Source organism: Arachis stenosperma, chromosome 4 (genome assembly GCF_014773155.1).
Source record: "Arachis stenosperma cultivar V10309 chromosome 4, arast.V10309.gnm1.PFL2, whole genome shotgun sequence".
Lineage (NCBI taxonomy): Eukaryota > Viridiplantae > Streptophyta > Magnoliopsida > Fabales > Fabaceae > Arachis > Arachis stenosperma.
In genome coordinates this window covers 17156020-17178938 of record NC_080380.1, presented here as the reverse complement: position 1 = coordinate 17178938, position 22919 = coordinate 17156020, and the positions used below count along the sequence as shown (strand labels likewise).

General features: G+C 30.9%; 1 protein-coding gene across 1 annotated transcript; it reads right to left on the bottom strand.

The window, feature by feature from the left end:
- Positions 1–12474: 12474 nt before the first annotated feature.
- LOC130975997 (beta-D-xylosidase 1) lies at positions 12475–20940 on the bottom strand. The gene is made up of 5 exons (XM_057900720.1): positions 20467–20940; positions 16675–16956; positions 14704–15322; positions 13712–14125; positions 12475–13478 (listed from the first exon to the last, which is right to left on the bottom strand). Exons 1-5 carry the CDS (start codon positions 20923–20925, stop codon positions 12883–12885), a joined length of 2370 nt encoding a protein of 789 aa, XP_057756703.1. The 5' UTR covers positions 20926–20940; the 3' UTR covers positions 12475–12882.
- Positions 20941–22919: the final 1979 nt, after the last annotated feature.

Sequence of the window (22919 nt, the reverse complement as noted above, 5' to 3'; positions counted from 1 at the left end):
TTGCATTTTAAATATGAGATATGTCAAATTTTATGGGTAATTGACATAAATAAATTGTTACACCTTTAAAATTACGAAATTATATTGTTTTTAAAATGAAGACACAAATATATTATTTTATATATCTATATAAATTGCTATTGACAGTAGCAATTTACTGGCAATAGCGATTTATGTATACATAGAATCCGCTGCTATCAGCCGCAAATTACGTGCAAATGTGACAGCACAAAAACCGCTAGAACCTGTCGCAGTGTCTATTTGTTTGAGGTTGGTCATAAATTGCCACTGGCAATAACAATTTATATAGATATATGAAACAATGTATTTGTGTCTTCATTTTAAAAACAATGTAATTACGTAATTTTAAAAATGTACTAATTTATTTATGTAAATTTCTATTTTATCTATATCTCTAATTAAAGTGTGAATTTCACTTAAAATAAATCTGGGTTTAAGAACAATTTGGATTAAAATTATTTATAAAATAATTAACAATAATTGATTAGATCATGATCATGGGCGCACACTTTTTTTTTGGTAAGGGTCTTTTCATTCTTTAACTGCTACTAAAAAAGCTTTATTGAACCTCATCTTAGATCAGGGGTGTTAAATTTACTTAAAAAGAAATATTTTATGTATATTTTTAATTTTAAATAAAAAATAATTGTAACAATCGAGAAAAAATATATAATTATTTTTTATATTATAAAAAGAAAAATATATAAGAAATATGTATAAAAAGTTATACAAATTAATTCTCATTTAAAAATATATTATCATTTTCTTTTTCCTTTAATGGCTTATTTCGTAAAGAGATTAAGTATTAGGTTTATGTGTGTCTGAAAAAAAATATTATGAGAAAAGATAAATATGGAGTTTTTTATTATAAAATAAAAAAAATTATTTATTTTTTAAAGAATTATTGAGACTTTATTTTTGGAATCCAATTTTTTGTTTTGGCATTTTGGATAAGGTCGTCGTAGTTCCGGTGAACCTTGTTATTTTAATAGGGTTCGGTGTATCTCCAGTGAACTTCAAGTATTATATATATGAAGTTTATTGAATTCTCCGGCGAATTTTGAGCCGAATCCTCCATAAATATTCAGGTTGGTTCAAAACGAAACTCAATACTAATAGTTCATTCTTTTCTTTGATATTGATATTTTAATTTGTTCTCTATAATGTCTGAAATTCTATTGTTATCCATTCATTATGTATGATGAAGAAGGTTCTATCTTGTTTAGATCTGCTCAACCAGTAATTGCATACGTGGCACCTGAAGTCAACAGTCTAACGGCATTGAAGAATTTGATATTACATTCCATTGGCCAACAACACACGAAAAGAGTGAAAAAATTTACTACATATATCCGTCCGAAGTAGATAACATTTTATTTTACAAAAAGTATATTATATATTATAGTTGTGATTGTTATTTTTTTGTTATTTTTATTAGAGTTTAGGATTTAAGAATATTTTGTATTTTTTGAATTAGGTATCGGTTACGCGATGATGAGGAGATATGTCTTATAAAGGTGTGGCACAACTGTTGGACAAATATCCATCTATTAGAATTATTTGTTTCTCTAGTTGAGTTTGGTGGACGAGGATCATCTGCAGATACTGTTGACGATTCTCCTTTAAGTGGAGCAGTCAGAAGAAATATTAGAAGGGCGATGGTTGACCTAAATATGCCACCTGAAGGTAGACAAGAGGGGTCAAATGTTGAACATTCTAATGATGATATGATGCAATCTTATGTTGAAAGTCATAAGGGTTTTGCTATCAGGGACCCGATGATGGATCCATATCAAGTTAATCCTGATGACGGTGAAAATGCTATGGCTGAACCAACGGAATTTCCTGATGAAGGTGAGAAGGAGGAAGAGATGAACAACTACGGTGACCTACAAATCGCAGTGACACAGCCTGCCATTTCTCGATCATATGACCGATCGGATCACTTTTTCACTTTAAATCTCGAAGCAATGACTTTAGATTGTTTATTTAGTTATGGAGGCCGTGATAATGATCCCACAAATGAGTTTGAGATTGGACAACAGTTTAAAAATAAGGAGAAAGTCATCTTGGCAGTTAAGACATACAACATTAGAAGGGCTGTGGAGTATAAAATATTAAAGAGTGACCAGTTAAAGTACCATATACAATGTACCCAGTTTGGTCTGGTTGTCGGTGGAACATACGTATATCTTATTGTCGAAAGTAGGAAAAATGGGAGGTGAGAAGATACAACGGTCCTTGCACTTGCATGCAAACATCGGTGGGCCAAGACCATCGAAGGTTAGATTCGAAGGTGATTGTGCAGCACATATTCACAATAGTCAAAACAAATCCAACCACCAGCATAAGGGTTCTGCAAGAAGGCATGGAGAATCACTTCGGTTATAAAGCATCCTACAGAAAAATTTGACTTGCAAAGCAGAAAGTCATTGTTAGGATATACGGAGACTAAGAGGAGTCATACAACGACCCTCCTCATTAGTTATTCGTTGTGCGGATGTACTTACCTCATATAATTCAATACATTGTCTTTAGTTATGTATGCTTAATGTAGTCACCACATATATATTATAACATCTGAGGTTATGAAGATACTTGATTTCAACTTGTAACACAACCTTGGCCTGCTGTAGCTAATACTGCCATATTTCATTGGGTATTTTAGACATTTTTTCCATGTGTTGAAAATTTCAAGCATTACAAACTACTTATTTCTATTGATGGCACACACTTGTATGGTAAATACGTAGGCACGTTACTAATGGCCATTGCTCAAGATGGCAATTCAAACATATAGCCTTTTGTATTTGCTGTTGTCAATGGTGAGACGAAGGAGGCTTGGTCATCTTTTCTTTCGTATCTGAGGCAGCATGTCACATCTCATGCCAGCCTCCCAAGAACTCATGGTAACACTCGCCTCGGCCGAACCACCCATCGTACCCATGCATCTCATTGATATTCAGTGGCCTAGTTAGAATGTGTTGGAGGTCACCAAACTAATGCACGACATGGTCAACCTGATGCCACTCGACGATGGTAAAGCACAAGAGCAGGCATACTACCGCAGCAGAGGCTTCAGCCTCAGCTATTCCCTATGGAACTAGAGGCTGCAGTTCTGGGTCAGCATAAGGCATCCAGTCAACCTGTGCACACAACTCAAGAAGTATCATATAGAAGTTCAAAAGTTATCTAATATATAATTATAATGCCTAAATATTTATCACTTATGTTAAGGATGCCGAGTCCATTGAGGAGACGCGTGTGATGTTGAAACCTGTTGTCACCTCTGTCATTATCTAGTTACAACCTCGCCCACCTATAACATCATAAATATTTAGACACCACAAAACTATTTAAGTAACTTACGAAAAAGATGCAAAAATTTAATAATACCTTTCAACTAGGGAAAATCGATGCGTGACATATCCCTCCGGCCACACCAGTAGTATATAATTGATATGCCCAAGATAGATGCAAACTACTACATCCACCTAGGTTTCGTTGACGATAGTCCGTGGACCGACACATCTGGCGATAAAGCAACGCCAACACTGCTAAGTCCCATGATAACCTCCCACATCTGTTAAGGTCCTCTAATAGAGGCAACTACCTAATGTGCACCCGAGAGTCAGAGGCATCCGAAAACAGAATGCTCTCGACCATCTTCATGATATATCCCCTGGTGTAACGTAGCAGGCGCTCCTCCATCAGATGCTCTTCCAACTTCTTGCAAATAGTATTCTGAAACTAAGTAAATTTGATAGTTCACTTGGTCTGTGACTGTCTATCATCGGGGCCCAGAATAACACCTAGTAACTATTAACACAAGTCCTCAATAAACCGTCCCTGATAGAACTACTCTCACCCACCGATGCATCTACTGACTGGATCTCCATCAATGTTGAGTCCCAATTGGTATGTCACGTCATGCAGGGTGATAGTCATCTCCCCACATGGCAGGTGAAATGTATGGGACTCAAGTCGCCATCTCTCAATCAAAGCTGAGACTAATGGCCGGTCATGCTCCCACTCTACCATGTATGAAACATGTTATGCATGTGCATCAAAGTTACTTTTTTTTTAGTTATATTTCATATAGAATAACCATGAATCTTGCTTAATAATGAAGTGTTCTATAGTTAATTTTCCTTTGTTATTGCATGTAGAGAATCAATGAATCTTGGTTAATAATGAAATATTTTATTATTACTTGAATTGTGCTTTGAGTATCTTAATTTAATGATCATTATAGGAAAGTGTCAAAGAAGAAAGAAAAGTAAAAAGACAAGCCACCCAAGGTCCACTTTAAAGCCAAAGAAGCATTTCTCTAAGGCACGCCTTCAATCTTCAAGGAATGAAGTCAACAAAGCGTGCAACACGCTAACTTCGTGAAGTGTGTATGGCACACACGCCTTCGAGCTTTGATTTATTCCCTGGAGGAACCAATTCTCACTAACACAAAGCGTGTGAAACGCCACCATCCAAATCTGTCTTGGCTTCTCCTTGGGCTTAGTTCTGTTTGTTCGTTCGCCTTTGATGATATTTCTATTAGGAAATAGATCATAAGTCCCCCGACTATCTGATTCTAGGGGCTCTGAAAGGTGTAGCGATGCACCCGTTCGAATGGTCGCGTCTCAGAAGATAGAAGTGGGTGCAATCAGTGTCTACGTGCCTTCCTGCTTAAAGAGAGATTCTAGTGCCTTATGGCCTTACCGGATCATACACGCCAAAGAAATAATGAACCAAGGGACAAAGAAGCGTGTGACACACTAGTAAAAAGAAGCGTGTACAGAAATAACACGCCTTCGAGCTTCTCATTTCTCATCAATTGAAGCGTGCATGGCTAACACCTTTGAGCTTCTCATTTCTCATCAATTAAAGCGTGCAATACCTTAGAAGAGTGAGGTAGCCATTTCACTCTTTACATAACATTCAATGGCACCAAAGTCCCATGCCTCTTTATCCAGGAAGAGAAAAGAAAAGCAACATGAGAGTAAACTTTCAATATGATGAGACAAGATTTAAATCATACTTCTATGAACTCTAATTTTTTGGGTGGATGTCAAATAAGGGAGAAATACCAGAAACAGGATTTAAACTTAAAAAGGACACCTACTCAACAATCCGAAGAAAAATTTAGAGAAAAGGATGGAAGCTCCTGCGTGATCCACCCACCTATGTGAGTCTTGTTCAAGTTCAGAAATTCTATGCGAATGCTACTAAAAATGATCAAGGAGAGCAGCCCTCTTACATGAGCTTTGTAAGGGGAACACTAGTGAATTCCGGGCCAAATGCCCTTCGAAGAGCCTCAAGTTAAGAGAACTCCTTTCCTCGTCCTCATAGACAATCTATGAAATGCGAATAAATACTTAGCCGATGTATGAGAAAATTATAAGTGACATTTGCATACTTAGGGTTGATTGGATCTATGATGCCAATGGAGTTCTAAATCAATTGAAGAGAGGTGATATAATACCAGTAGCAAGAGGATGATTTAAAATTGTGAGGAGATCAATCTTACCCACCTCTAACAATTCTGAGGTGATTAGAGAGATGGACATCATGGTCAAAGGCATTATGATAGGAAAGGTGATGAACATAGAAAACATTATTCCTGAAAACCTCTAACGCATAGTAGAGAGCACTTTTCTAAACACAAAGCTTGGATATCCAAGTCTCATCTATCGTCTTTGTGAACAAGCAGAGGTGGATTTTGAAGATGGAAATACCACCTGGGTGAAAATGGCCAAGCCAATCACTGCTTGAAGCATGGAGAGGGTTATATTGAGCCCAACTTGAAGAAGAGCACCAAGGAGGGAGCCGACAACCTCCAATATCTTCAACCCTTAATACTTTAATTCATATCACTCTTCTGAGTTGTTTACTTGCTTACTTGTAATTCACGTTATTTAATAGTTTTTCTTTAATTCTTGTGATTTACTGCTTACCTTTAATTCTAGTCATTTAATTGCTCTCTTGATTTCCTGTCTTTAATTCTTTCAATCTACTCATTGCAATTTAAATTCTGTCATTTATTGCTTTCATTTATTTATGGTCCTTTATTTGCTTTCTTTTAAATTCATTATAGCTTCACTTACTTGTTTTTATTTTCATCAGATTCTGGCTTTCAGTTTGTTTTTTAATTTCAAATTAACAAACCACAATTTGAACCGTTTAACTAGAATAATCAATTGATCATGGCTGCTTAATCCGTTAATTCTCGTGAGAACGATAACCCACTCACCGTGGTATTACTTGATACGATTCGGTATACTTGCCGAGTTGTGAGGTTGCTATAGCCTGCATCAACATGCTCAAATTCAGCTCGTCTAAGATGTGACCTAATCTTCTCAAACGGATGTCCCAATAAATTTTTTCTCATACACAAGATCTGAGGCGCCTACCAAACAAAATAAATTAGTCAAAAAAATAAGTCAACAAGTAATAACATAAATTCAAATTTCAAACATAAAAAAGATATGAGTTATAAAATGTACTACTCGACCAAGTCTGCCTGCTATATAGTCAACCTAATCTGGTCTATATAGGATATCCTCGTACGTCAATAACTCTTGCTCCATGAAACTCCACTCTAATAGAATAAATTAGAATAATATAACTTCAAATTAACTAAATTTTTATCAGACATATTCAAACTAAATCTAAATAACATAATCAGTTGGACTTAAACAATAATCAGAATAAAATAACTTAATTTAAAATTAACTAAATTATTACCAATCACATTTGACAATAATCAAATGAAAAGAAAAATAAAAAAGCGGAATTACCAAAACTAACCGTAACTAATTCAAAAGAAACAATAATCAAATTTTCTTTTAGCTAACATCTATTCATAACTACAAGATCGTTTCACATATTCTAAACTAACAACACATATATGGTCATGTAAAATACATGTATCATCTAATTAACAAACTAATTAACATTTAACTAAAAACTTAATCTAACTAACTAAAGAAACATGTTATATTAAAATAATAAAAATAATAAATCAAACAGAAAAAAAATATAAGAACGGAATTATCTGAAACTGACAAACTGAAGAAATTAAAAACTTTAATATTGTCAAAAGAAATAAGCTTCACAAGAAAAGAGAGAATGAGAGTGAAGAGAGGGAAAAGGTGAAAATAAATTTGAAATATGAAAAATGAAGTGGTCTCCCCTCCGATTTTTATACTTGGGCGAATTCAAAGTGAAGTTTGTTGGGAGTGCGGCGAACTTCATATAATACTTGAAGTTTTAGTGTTACTGTTAAAAAATTTTAGTGTTATTTTTTAATAAATTCTACATAATTCAAAAAAAAAAACTGCAGCATTAAAGAAGCTGTATTTTTTTGTTAAACTTCAATGTCAAAATTAAGAAGTTTTAGTGTTACTGTTAAAAAATTTCAGTGTTATTTTCTAATAAATTCTACATAATTCAAAAAAAAAAACTGTAGCATTAAAGAAGCTGTATTTTTTTGTTAAACTTCAATGTCAAAATTAAGAAGTTTTAATGTTACTGTTAAAAAATTTCAGTGTTATTTTCTAATAAATTTTGCATAATTCAAAACTCCATATTCTCTTTTTTTTCGTTATTATCATCATCATCATCTTCTTCTTCTTCTTCTTCTTCTGTCTCATAATTCTTCTTGCTTTACCCTCTTAACCAAAATAAAAACAAGAAAAAAGAGAAGAAAAAAATTAAATAAAGAAAAAGAAGACATACATAATGCTGCAAAAAATCACCAGAAAAATAAAGAGAACAAGAAAAGGAAAATACAATAACTGCATGCAGAGAAGAAGAAGGAATACGAAGAAGAAGAAAGAACGCAAAGAAGAAGAAAAAGCGCGCGATAGTATTGAGAGTTGGAGCGTGTATACACGCTCTTACTAATGAAACTGATTTTTGTTAAATTTAAACCAACTTTGTTGAATTTGGTTGCAAAAAAATTTTAATGTATAACAAAACTGAATTAGTGATAAAAAAATATTTTTATATAAGACATCTAAACATTAATTTTTTTTAAATCTTTTAAACAAAAATAATTTAAAAGAATATATTTTTTGTTAAAACTAACTCAAAAGAGTTTTTATTCCGACAAAAAAGAACAGACATGATATCTCACACTTAATTGTGTACATTCGATATTTTTACGTAGCTATGAAGCACAGACATTTCGCTGAGTTGTCGTATTCGCGTGTTGGACATATTTCGAATACGACACTCACCGACACTCGTCCGACACGCGTGTCTGCTGTGTCCAACCGTGACTTAATAAAAATAAAAAATTCTTCTCCGAACACACTTGGACACATCTAAATACCATCATGTGTCAGCGTGTCTAGTCTTATTCTTAACATATATTCTTGAAATAAATTTAGATATAGTATATATTATTATTTATTAAAAAAAGATATTTTAAATACTTGATATAATTAAAATAAGACAATAAAAATAAATAAAAAATTAATTTATATTTTAATATTAATAAAATATCAAAATATCATTACAATTTATCTAAAAAAATATTTTATATTTTATATTTTATATGTATGCATGTCCTCGTATCTTATAAGATTTTAAAATTCGCGTGTCGGTATTTCCGTGTCGTGTCGTGTTCCATGTCCGTATTAATATCCGTGCATCATAGCTATGTAGAATAAGTGGATATGCTAAATTGTTAATTGTTCTTTATTTTTTTAACTACGCTGTTATTTTTCAGTACGACATATTAAAGATTAATTTCTCACGAATTTAAATTTTATTTAAAAATTTATTTTTGACCAATAAATTATTAGATGTATAAAATAAAATTTAAACTCTAAATATTTATATAAATAAATTAGTAAATTAATTATTAAACTGACCTAAGTTGATTAATAATTATTTATATTAATGGCCCCATATTGCACGTGTTTTGTGATGCCATAAAATTAATTTGTCAATTAATTAGTATAAGTCCCTCGATCTTTTTCGTTTTCCTCCTCTATAGTTTACTGGATTTAAGAAAAGCATAAAAATCCACCAAGAGGTAGAAATTGTATTAGAAATTACTAGCGTAGTAATAGACACAAATTAAATTCATATTTTTATTTATGAAAAATATATATAATAACAAATTTGATATTAACTAAATAATTATTTTATAATTTAAAAGGGTAATTTTTTTTCAAAATTTTTGAAAAGTATTATTGCTATTGTTATAAAATAACAAAGAATATTTTTATGAATACAGAAGATATGCTAGCTGCTGATTAACGAATTTAAGAAGATATTTAGTTGAGAGGGGAATAAAAGGATATTCTGCAAATTATATTATTATTATTGTAAATTTATAATATATATCTATATCTTGGACAACATACATGTGCCTCTCCTACTTGTAATATTCAATTATTATTTTTTTTAAATTCTATATTTTGGGGATTATAGAGTTAGTTTCGTCACAAGGACCACATGGTATTTATTATTGAGCGTTGAAGCAGAGATAAACAAAATAAATACGAAGGTTCAAGTGAGTTGAGAGGGGTTAAATCAAAAAATTATTTTTATAATTTAATAAAATAAATTGTGTAAAATATTAAATTTAAGAGATTATTTTTAATTTTATTTCATTCTGTAGTGTAAAATAAAATATAATTGAAATTGCAGAGAATAAAGAAAGAACAAAAATGAAATTACGATATATTTTTGGTTTGTCACAAAATATAATGTCAATTTATATCTAATTTTTATTATAATAATAATAAAATTTTTACTATAATTAATTTGAATTACGAATACTAATTCTAAAAAACTCACATTTTTATAACTTTATCTAAAGGGTAAAGTACTAATTGATCTCTTATGTTTGGATATAATCTTGTTTTAGTTCTTAAAGTTTAAAATATCCTATTTGAATAAAAAAAATTATTTAGTTTTAATGTAGTCCCATCATGAGATCAAAATTAAATAATTAATGGAATGTCCTACATGATAGTAGTATAAGAACAAGATCAATAATTTGGAGAACAAGTGTACAAGCTCTAGAGGTACAAAATCAACTGTAGATGCATCAAATATCAATACATTTATTTATTATTTTTATTACAATTTAAATAAAATATTTTCTATGGAACTAAGGAGAATGATAAATAAATATATTGATGCATTCATAGTTGATTTTGTACCTTTGGAGTTTGTACTTGCTCTCCAGATTATCCACTTTGTTTTTGTACTGCTGTTATATAGGACATTTCGTTAATTATTTAACTTTGACCTCATGTTAGGACTAAATTAAAGCTAAATAAAATTTTTTTTATTCAATTAGAACTTTAAATTTTAAGGACCAAAATAAGATTATTACATCCAAATGTAAAGAACCAATTTAATACTTTATCCTTATCTAAACTATCCCAAACTTAGTAACACATGTAGGTACTAACTCAACCTTTTAGTTAAGGGAAACTAAATCCATTTTAAACTAGCACACTTTTCAAATTTAAAACACTCAAATAAAAAAATTAAAATAATTTTTGTGTGCACTACTTTATTAACTTTTTAAATTTCTGAAGTAAGCTTGAGTTTAGACTAAATAAAAATAAGAACACAATAAATAAAGAATAACAGCAATGTATGTCAGATCAGATTTTTTTCGAAGTACTTCCTTGGTTCGATCCTTCTTTTATAAAGATTAATATCTCCTCTTCAATGTCAGAATACTATTTCTTTTTTATCTATTAGTCGTTGCACACTTTAATATTCTTTATGTAGCTTGATTGTAAAGTACAGCAATTATCTAATTACTCATGAACATGATTCTTGAAGTGTATATCTTACTATCTTGATTGTGCAGCATTTTTTTAAATTTGGCTTAATATTTTATTAATATTGTTATTTTGCATAATTCTAACTTGTTTGGTTAATTATTTTTAATTAATAAAGTTAATTAATTATATTTGTGATTATAAAATATCAAATTAAATTTTGACTCAATAAAATAAATAAATAAAGGATGGATTAGTAGGAAGATTGATCTAATTGTTGTCTTATCTTATTGTATTTATGTTCTTAAATAATTTGCAATTATTTAACTTTGGCTCTTTGGAGAATTCATGATATTACATAACATATTTGCATGTGAGTACCAACTATATATGCAAATGACACCACACTAGGAATGGCAATATATATCCTATTCACGGGTACTCAATCCGATCCCATTCGATCCGCAGCGGGTAAGGTAGGGTGCGGGTAGAGTTTTTGTGCGGATCGGGTAGGATACGGATTGAACCTCAACTCTATCCGATCAATCCGCACTCTATATATGTATATATGTTATATATTTATATAAAAATATATTTTAAGTGGATGTTGAACCAAAGACCTCTCACTAAATGCAAAAGATCCATAAGCATTAAAAAAAATTATTAAATGATAATTTAATTCTTTTTTTTATATATAAAAGCCAATTCTATTTTAAATTATCATCAAATTATATAATAATATTGTATCTTTTTTGTAATCCGCGGATAGGGTCGGATACCCACGAGTTAAGAACGGATAGAGTTAGGGTAGTGATATTCTCAATCCACGAGTAAAATAGAGTTAAGTTTATATAAAAATCTCAACCCGTAGATGAGATTAAGATTGGATCTAAATTCTATCCTATCTTACTCTATTTATTGCCACCCTTACACCACAGCACTACTTCACTGGTGGATGATCATCTATAAATTTTGATTGTTCTTTTTTGTGTGTGTGTAATGGAGTAAATTAGTCCTTCATTATACAATTAATTAACGGAATAAGATCTGTTTACTTTCGATAAAGTTTATCTTTTGGCAACAATGTATAATAAATGGCACCACCCACTCCCTATAGTTTTTCTCCTTTCTCCGGAAAGAATGGATAGCTCAAAATAAAAACAATGCTAAAAAAAAATTGATCAGAAAAAAAAAAAAAATTGAGGGAGAAAATTTGTAGTTCATGGAAATTGAATGATGGAATAGGCCTTAACATGTTAAGCCCGCATAGGGTTAGCTTAGACCTTACAGTGCTTAATTAATATTTTCTGTTTTTGGTTAATTATTGTATTTAATTCAAAAACCATTAATCTAGCTAACATACCTAGAAGAAAAAGTGAGCCCAAGTTAACCTTTAAGAGATTCATCATTCATGACCCCAAAGAAAAAAACAAAGGTTGTAAATTACATTATTGTCCTCAGGATCCAACATGGTTAAGGCTCTCTTTCTTTGAAATTAAAATATATATATAGGAATTTGAAATTCAGTCATTATTTGTGTGAGGCTTGTTGTTGCATGAATGAGCAAAACTTGTCCAGTAATAAGGGAGCAAAGAAGCAACAAAAGTAAACACAACTTGCCATAGATTGTTCACTTTGAGTAAGCAAGACATTCAATCTTGAAATGACATTTAGAAACATGACAATTGACAAAGGATACTTTGTTCACAAAACCTCTTTTCAACATACTAAGAAAGTTCCAATAATAGTACATTTGCAACCATATATATGATGATTGATTTTACAAATGTATGTCACCTATACTTGCCCTATTTTACATTTGCATCAAGAATAATAATGGACACTTACAAATGAGACGAACCAACCCTATTTCCTTATTTTACATTTGCATTTGCAAACACACAATCAATACACTTTCCAATCATTTCTATTTTGTAAAATTTTGAAAAAGAAAATTATGGTTCTATGTGTCAAATTTGTTTGACATTTTAAATCATTTGCTTCCTCTGTTTTTCTTTTTATCCCATTGAACCGTCGGCTTTTAGATCCTATTATTAGGAGTCTGATTAACCCGGTTCAATGTTGTAAATCCGTTCTAACTATTGATTTAGTCTTGAGTTTGGACCGAAATAGAATGCTTGAGATCACCGATATGTAATTCATGGTCACCCATTGGGATCCTTCGGACCCCAAATTCATCAACAACAGACAAATGCTTGCAAACATGAACACCAACACTAACCCTTTGCTTTGATCCAACAGGAACAAGCACTTTATGAAAACTCACCAATTTCTTATTCTCTGACCAATTATTATTCCCTTTAATTGGTGGCTTAGAGAAAATCAAAAGGGTGTGTGTCCCATCCATTGACCCTTCATTCTTGACATCAACATGGAAGCCCATATGTAGGGCATCACAATTTGCATGGCTCACTTTGATTGAAGATGAGGCCCAAGTTGAGTTTGTTTGGGCTTTGAGGGGAGTTGAGAAGGACACTGAGACTTGTTTGGGTGCAAGTACTAGGGTTTGGGAGAATCTACTGTAGCTGAGTCCATGCCCAAATGGGTACACAACTGGGCCCTTGTAGAATCTGTAGGTTCTTCCTGGGTACCCTGTTGATGGGTTTGGACGCATGTCCATTATTGTCATTGGCACTTTCGATAGATAGCTTTCTGGGTACCATGTCATTGGAAGCCTTCCACCTGCCAAAAATTAAAGAAAAAACCAAGCAACTTTTTAGTCTTTTTTATTTTTACTAGAAAAATGAAATATGGGCCTTTAGGCCCCATCTTATACCAAAAGAAAAAAGAAAAATGAAATCAAATATGACAAGATTTGGATTGTCACTACTATGTATATAAAAAAATTATTCACTTTTGGACATGATAAATCAAAATTATTTTTGTTGACCAAAAAGCATATATTTTTAAGGTACCTGGATTGGTTCTGCCAAAGATGACATCAGCAATGGCAGTTCCTCCAGCTTGGCCAGGATAACCTGCCCACAAAATTGCAGTGATCTTGGGATCATTTTTGGCGAATGAGACATCAACCGGGCCACCAGACATGATAACCAAGACAACTGGGCCCCTGGCGGCCCTGGCAACTCTGGACACAAGTTCCTGTTGGAGGCCTGGTAAGAGAAGCCCAACCCTGTCCCTAGTCTCAGCCTCTATGGACTGATCCAGGCCCATGACAAGTATTGTTGCATCTGTTCGCCTGGATGCGATCTCTGCGGCTCCAAATAGTTGGTTGCCTCCACATGCAACATCCCTGCACCCTGCTTGATGTACGGTCTTAACATATCTTGAAATCCCTTGTAATGGTGATGTGTAGCCACATGCAACACCTACCCAAAATCAAAATACAGATCATCAATAACCAGAATTTTTGTTAGTTAAAGAAAGTTAGACCTAATTCAAAATTAAGTTAGTAATAAAAACAAGAGTTGTATTAACAAGTATTTTAAAACACGAATATTTTGTTGAGTTGTCGTGTTTGTATTTTGAATACATTTTAAACATGATACTCATTCGACAATCGTCTAATATGTATTATTTTTTGTCCAACTGTGTCTTAATACAAATAAAAAAATATTTTTTAAAAAATATTTAGATACACCTAAATATCATCACAAATCATAGTGTCTAATATAATTCTTGGCCTATTTTTTGAAATGGGTTTAAAAATTGTATGTATTATTATTTATTATTAAAAAAATTATCTTGCATGATTTACTTAACTAAAAAAGACATTAAAAATATTTTAAAAATTTAGTTTGTGATTTAATATTATTAGATATCAAGATATTGTTACAATTTAACAAAAAATATTTTATATTTTTAAATTGAATTTCCCAGATCAATTTGAAAATAAACTTTAACTATGCTAAGCTAATTAATGATTGGTAAATTGGTGAAGACGTACCAGCATAGTTTCCTATCATTGTAACAGTAACATCTGAATTGGGCCCAATGACAGATACGGTCGGAGCCCGCGTAGGGGATAAAGGCAACGCGTTCCCTTTGTTTTCAAGCAACACGATGCCTTGTCTAGCTGCCTCAAGGGCCAGTTCTTGGTGGGCTGGGGTACACACATCTCTCGGGCCCAAATTCCCATACTGTTGGGCCGAAGGTTCACCATCAAACATGCCCAATCTCATTTGGACCGTAATAAGGTTAGCCAAAGCAAGATTAAGATCGTTCTCCGAAATGAGCCCTTGTCTAATGGCCGCATCCGTGTGGATGGCCAAGAATGGGCCGCAGTCCAAGTCCAAGCCTGCTTTGATGGCATCCGCCGCCGCCTCTTCCGGCGTCCTTGTGTAGTGTTGGCTATCATAGTATACTCCGACCGAGTCACAATCCGACACTATGTAGCCATTGAGACCCCATTGGCCGCGGATGGTGCTGCGAAGGAGTTCGGGGTCGGCACAAGTGGGCTTGCCATTGACCTGATTGTAGGAACACATGACACTAGCCACCTTCCCTTCCAACACACAAGCTTTGAATGGTACGTCATACGTGTCCGCCAAGTCTTGCTTGCTAACCTACATCAATCCATATTTAGTTAGTTTTGAGTGAACATCTATTTATTTTATCTATTTATTAGTAAGTATGATATATTATCTCGACAAACAAGTTCTATATTAAACAAATTACGTTTTCTATTGAAATATTTTGATGATTTGGTAGTTTGAATTGCATCGCTGTCAATTAACCCAAACTAATTGCAAGTGGACAAATGTCATTATCAACCACTTGCATCACTTTAATGAAAATAGTACTTGTTACATCCCAAGAAATAAGAATGATACAAGCACCATATGGTTCTAGTCTCATAGCTTTGCAAGCTGAATATGGATATTAGATAAGGATATTAGATAAAGGGTGTGTGACTTTATATTCCCTCCAACGTAAGAAGCGAATAAAGGCAGAGGCATGGAGACATATAATGAAAAGTGCGATCAACGCCCATATAGAGCAACCACTTGAAGAATTTAGCTCATCACATAATTGGGTGGTTCCGAATTCAAGCATAAGATAATATTATATATATGTTAATTTATATGATTAACAGACCTAATTCATCTTTTAATTATTTTTTTAATATTTAAATAAATAAGAATTTAAATATATATCTGTGTTATTTTAAAAAAATAACAAAAATATAAAAAATACAAAACTTTATTTATTTAAAAATTAAGAGGATAATTAAAAGAATGAGTTAAAATTCCTAATTATTTTTTATTATATATCTAAACTAAAAAAATTTAAATATTAGTTTGAAAATTCAGCTATACCCTTATATATGCTTGATATTTATATATGTATATATATGGAGAATTTTTAAAAAATCGGTAAATTATATTAATTTTTCTGCCAAAAATGATGTGATGATATCATACATAGTATGCTTAATTTGTCATGTCTGTATTTATATTTATATATGCATATATTTCAAAATTTAAAAAAGAAAAATGTTAAAGAACTAATAGAATTTATTATTTTTTGTAGCAGTTAGTTTATAATATTTAAAAGTGTCGCTAAAAACTTGTTACTAGACCACTAGACTAAAAGTATTAGATTAATAACTAAATGTATTAACAGAAAATAATAAAATTTGCTGACCCTTAAATTTTTCTCTTTCAAAAAGGTTAGAGTGTGTTTGGTTTGTATTTTTATTTTTCTATTTTTATTTTCAGTGTTTTATGTTTTGGGTTTTACTTTTTCCTTTCACAAAATTCAAAAAACAAAAATAACTGAAAATGAAAACAAACAATAAAAGTGCATTTTCTTTTTCTTTTTACAAATAGAATAATACTATAATATCTCCTAAATTATTTTTTTAAGAAATAAGTGTAATTGATTATACAAATTAATTATATTTATTGAAACTTACCTTGGCATTGAAATGAAATCTGTCTATGCCGTTCCAATTATCAAGATCATAGGCAGTGTAGTGTTTACAACAAGCAGCCACCTTGAGCCGGTCACCCGCGCCGTTGCCTTGGAGTCCTTGCACATAGCTTGCAGCATATTTCGCGGCCAAGGTGGGGTCTTCGCCAGGAGTCTCCTGGCCACGACCCCAACGAGGATCGCGAAAAATGTTCACATTGGGACTCCAAAATGTCAACCCTGCAGCTCCACCATTGTACATTGCCCTTGCTTCATCAGACACCACCTGATGAGCATAGCAATCAAATTAAATATAATTCACATATTCTTTCAATTGAATAGTACAATATTTCTTTAATTAATTTTTTAATGTTTCTTGTGTCTTGTCTCAATAACAATTTGGCTAAAGCATCAAAGAGAATATTAAAGAAATACCATTTGGTAATAAGAAACAAGCAAGAAACTCTATCTTTGACAATTTTGGAATCTAAACGTCACATGGTCATGCTATAATGCCACCAAATGAATATCGAGTTTCCTTTTCTTTAATAATTTCAAGATTATATTGTACCTAGACAAGGACTTCCCTTCAATGTGATTAGGTAATTAATTCTGGCTCATCAGTGTTACAGAAAATTATTAAAAATTAAAGCAACTGAATATTACCTTTGGGAGCATCATATATATTGAAAAAAAGCGGCCTAAAAATAAACTTAATCTAATTTTATATATTATTCTATATTTTTTTATTAATAAAATTAATTTACTTAAATTATTATTATTGTAAAAATAATATACATCTAAATATCTTGTGATAATTTTAAATTAGTAAATAAAGATACATAAATAATTTTTTTTTCTTACAAGTCTCTCGGATATGATTAAATGGCAACAATAATGTTAGAGAAAAAAAATTAGTATTTATTAATTGTTATAATAATTAATAAATAATAAATAAGACAAATTTTGGTTATTTTTTGTATCAAACATTTCGCTGATAATATATAATATAAGATTCTCTTTTACATTCTTTCACGTTGTAATTAAAAATATGTTTTATTTAAGATGAAAACTAAGGTGAAATTGATACCTAAGAGTCGTTAGATGAAAATTTAGTCAAATCAATCAAATTATTTAATAACTCTCAGATATCAACTTCACGTGAAATCGACTTTGCCTGAGTTTTCACCTTTATTTAATAAAAGAAAAAGCCGTAACGAAAAGGTGCACTCAAGGTTTTGCCACTTGCATGTAGAGGCGGTGTTGATGGACAACATCAAACACCTTGTGTTTGGTCAGTTTTCACCAAACAATAATTAATTACACAAGATTAAGAAAAAATCAAAAGATGGTTGGATTTTATGTTTCACTAAGCAACATCCAACAACATGCAAAAATGATACTATAATAATCCTTGATGAGGAGACTTTTTTGTGTATTGCATGCTTCATCAAGGAATTAGACGGGTCTCTATTAATTGTCACCGAAATCTTTATTAATTATTGATTATTATCCAATCTCAACATACACGTACATGTTTAACTTGTTAAATTAATTAGATACGTCAAAGGGTACTATATATTATATAAATTAAACTTAACCAAGCTAAGGGAAGATAAATAATAATAATAACAAAGGATAACCATACAAAAGTCCATTTAATTAATTAACCATCATAAACATGTTGCTTTCGTTTGTTTAATGAAATCATGGCGTAATGGGACTTCTTTTATAGAAACTGGTTGGTGACAAATTGGGTTGATGAATTTTCAACATCAACTCCCGTTTTCTTTAGCATATAAACTAAATATAAATTAAAATTTAATTTTAATATATTACCCGTATAAATTTATACGTGTATTTAAATTATATTGTGATATTAATAAAAATACTTAATTTTGATATTAACTACATGAATAATGTAATAAAAAAAACAAATATAATAATATAATTGTGTAAAATATTTTATAATATTAATGTATCAAAATTAAACTATATAAATTATTATAAAGTGACACGACTTGTCAGATTTTATGTCATCTTCAAATGCATGCAAAGCACATGGGACACTGTTAATTTGTTTCCATGTAGGAGCTGCGAGTAGCCGAGTAACACCATAATTTGATTAAATAACAAATATATTTTAACCCTTTTTATTTTAATTTTTTTTATATATACATTTGTCTTATTCTATCTGATGAGAATTTTTATTTTCTAATAAACTAAAAAAAGGGGTTAGAATCAGCAAATGAAAATGAATGGTCTTTTGGCTCACACATATGATTGGACAGCAAAAACATATAACGGGTAGTTATAAATAGTTTGTATATGATTTATGAAAGCAATTTTATTTTGTCGTCGTCATATATCTATGTTTTGGTAATTATAATTGAAAAAGCTAAGAAAGCACTTGAGCCCTATTTATAGATAGATACCTTCTCAATTTTATTGAGGACTTGTAACTTGATTAGATTGGTACAGAGTGAAAACTACAGCTTATTTTAAAGATTAAGGAACATTTTTTAAAATTCATGAAAATAATTATGCCCTATGATTTTATAAATAATGAAATAATTTTGTATAAACTATACACTAAAAGTAATGATTATGGACAATAAGTATCATTTGTTAATTTATATATCTAAAGGCAGTGGTCCCAAAATAATTAATTTCTTGTATCCAAGGGTAACTTATGGAAGAGAAATATGTTAAGTGTACCTTATACTTCCACAAAAGCAATTGACCCATTTGGCTACTGTCTGTATTCGAAGCCAATAATATGTTATGTTATCATATATATACTTTAGAGTTTAGATGCTTGTATGGAAAAATGATTAATTTAATCATAATTGGCCGAAAAGGAGAACCAATCAATGAATGAACAGCCTAACTGATGGATGAAAGGAAAAGTTGAGTGTATACTTCGCCACTCCTTTCCTTTTTTTTTTTAAATAAAAAATAAGAATTAAGAGCTTAAAGGATGAAAAGGATATATTATATATATTTATATGTCAAGATTAGTTTCTTACATTTGAATAATGACAACTTATTGCTTATTCCTGACATATATATTAAGAGATATATAAAAAAAGTCTATTATATAAAAATTTAATTCCTGACATAATTCATAGTTTAATACTTTTAATCTGGCAATTCAGCACTATATTTTTAACTAATATTTTTAATTAAATATGAACAAAAAATAATAAAATTATATTGGTTCTATAGTATTACATACTGTTTTATTATTATTACTCAATTCTTTAATTTTACACGTGAACTTTCTATTTTTTTCAGAAAAAAAAAATGATTCATTTTCTTACAATATCATATTAAGATAAAAATTCATATACAATTATTATCTATACGTAAAGTTATTAATAAAAAATTATTAAATAATTTAATAAATTTAATTAAATTATTATTTAATCATATTATTTAACTATCAACACAAAGGCAACTGCTTCCACGCATTCAAAACTCAAAGGAGCACCATCATTGCTAGTTATAAACAAGAGTCACGCACACACATAAAAGTGCGTAAAAGTGAGAATAAAATGATAATATAAAAATGTTAAGAATCAACATTTTAATTATTTTTAATGAAAAAAAGATAATTAATAAATTTGTCTAAATATAAAATAAATAAATAAAAGAAGCTTTATTATGCATCAATATTTTATGAATATGGATAAAGTATTGCATCCAATTAGTGAGTTGTGTTGTTTAACTGTTGAGAAAATGATGCATGGAGTAATGAAACGGCTACAGATGGAGAACGATGAAGAAATCTTACCCGTCCGATTTCAAGCCATAGCGATTGGTTGAAAGAAGCAGCGGTTGTGATGACCTGAGGGAAGCTAGTGGCACCAGGGAAGGGCCCACCGAACTTTGTCCCTGGGCCCACATTAGAAACACCGTGCAAGGCCTCCGACCACCACTCATAGCCCTGAATCCCAAGCCTTGGAACCGCTATGGCGTTATTAACCACCAGCCTTATCTTCTCCGCCAATGTGAGCCTCCCTATGAGGTCCTGCACCCTCACGTGGATTGGCACGTGCGTCCAACAGAATCTCAACGTCCTCGTTAAACCGTTTTTCGGGTCACATGCAAACGGCACCCTCCCTCCTTCCGCAATTGCCACGCCCCCACTACTTATCGTTATTGTTACCACAATAACTGACACGATAACCGATGCTAACAAACTCTTGTTACCGTTGTAACAATAATTAGAACAAGAAGGGGAAGAAGCCATGTTTGAATGGTGAGTAAGTGAGAAGTGATGAATGAGGTGTGTCTTTGTGTTGTGTTGTGTATATATATAGTGTGGTCATGGTGGTGCGTGGTGGGAGTTGCGTATTTTAAAGGGTTTGAAGCTTTTTCATATCTTGATTGGGTTTCCACGTCGATCATCAAAATAATTGAAAATGAAAATCCAATTATTTGGATAAAATCATTCTAACATCCATCAACCTTATAATAAACACTTAATTAATTAATTGTATTACCATTTATTAAGAGTAGTGAGTGAGTGAGTGTGACTCGGAGTAACACGTAGTTGGACTCAGTGGGTATGGTAGTGGTGGTGGTGGTGAATAGTGACCTACCAGTTGGTTTAAGCATATGGTAGATGCTAAAATTAAATGAATAAATTAAGTTATATGCCACAACTTAGGAAGATTGACGCATATAGAATCGTACAAAATAACAACGGAAAAGGGGGATGTCTCTATTACTCTATATATATTAATGTTAATTTAATATAATTTTGAGTTAATTTATTTTTAACTTCTTTTGTTTTTCTGTTCTGAGAAGAGTGGGTCACGGACGGGAGAATCTCTCGTTTTCTTTCACTTTGTACCGCGCGCTAATCGGCTTTCTATTCTACGGTGCATTTTTTTTCTTTTTCTTTCTGAAACATGGTGCTTAAAAAATAATTAATTAACAAAAATTTGTATATATAATTAATCAAAATTTATCTTTTTCATATTATTCTATTTGTTGGTCAAAAATAAATAATAGAATCAATTTTAAAAACTGTACATCTAAGGTTAAAAATTACATATCTAAAATTGGTGTTAGCATTATTAACTAATTTTTATTATTTCTTCCAAATTTATCTTTTTGTGTATATGTCACATACACGAGTACATAATTATTCTACCTCCACATCTAGGTCTTTGTAATTATTTTATAATGGAAATATAAATTTATTTTAAACAAATAATTGATATTTAAATTACATAAAGATCTCCTTTTTGCCAATAAATATTTTTATCTATTAAAATATTGGAAGATAGTAAAAATATGATAAAGACATAAGTTTTGTGTCTTTTCTAAACTATAATATCTCCATATTTTTTATTCTAAAATATTAATCATATTGTAAATGAACATTAACATTTTAATTGCCTAATTATATGTGTTTCAAAAATATTAGTTGCATGTTAAAATTAGTTATCAAAATTAGTCATCATATTTTGTGTATAACTATATCTATTAATTAACTCATTTGTAATATATATTTTATATTTTAATATATATTTTATATTAGTAACTAATTTTAATGTATACTTAACATAATTATATATATTTACATCTTTAGCATGAATTCAAACGATTATGTGCAAAAGGTAAAAATCACATAGTATAGACAACAACACATAAAGACGAGAATGTTTTAATTTCAGATAAGGGTATATATTCAAATAGGTTTTAGAAATTTTGTATCAGATATTTTTGTTTTTAAAAAAATTTATTCCGTTAAAATTTTTAAATTATATAAAAATAAAATATAAAAATTTTTTTATCACACTTTTAAAAATTTATTTATCAAAAATCTCAATGTAATAAAATAAAATTTGAATGAAAATTTTTAATTCAACATTTTTTACAGATAATAATGTTTGTCTACAAATGAAAGGATCATTTTAATTTGTGTTACAATAAGCTAATGTGCATTGACATTGGGAAAATTACAGAAGTCAACATACAAATTTGACGGTTTGTGAAGGGTGTTTTTTCTCTCTCCCCACCAAATACAATGACTGCTTCATTCAAAACCTCTGTTTCTGGTTGGGTGTTTACAACAATAAAATTGACCCATGAAAATTCAAAGGCATTTTTTTCATCCCCGTGATGATGTTACTGCTTCTGACGAATAAAAACTTCCCGTGACCCCATTTGCCCATAGAAGAATAATACGTACCCTATTTTGTCCCTTTTTACCGAGCTATATTCACATCTTTC

What these genes read in the sequence shown, in the direction of transcription:
- LOC130975997 (XM_057900720.1), bottom strand. Translation starts at nt 20,925, where the DNA reads ATGGCTTCTTCCCCTTCTTGTTCTAATTATTGTTACAACGGTAACAAG. An exon ending in GATTTCATTTCAATGCCAAG is followed by an intron (nt 15,323 to 16,674) that starts GTAAGTTTCAAT and finishes GGATTGATGTAG; the next exon opens with GTTAGCAAGCAAGACTTGGC. An exon ending in AATGATAGGAAACTATGCTG is followed by an intron (nt 14,126 to 14,703) that starts GTACGTCTTCAC and finishes GATTTTGGGTAG; the next exon opens with GTGTTGCATGTGGCTACACA.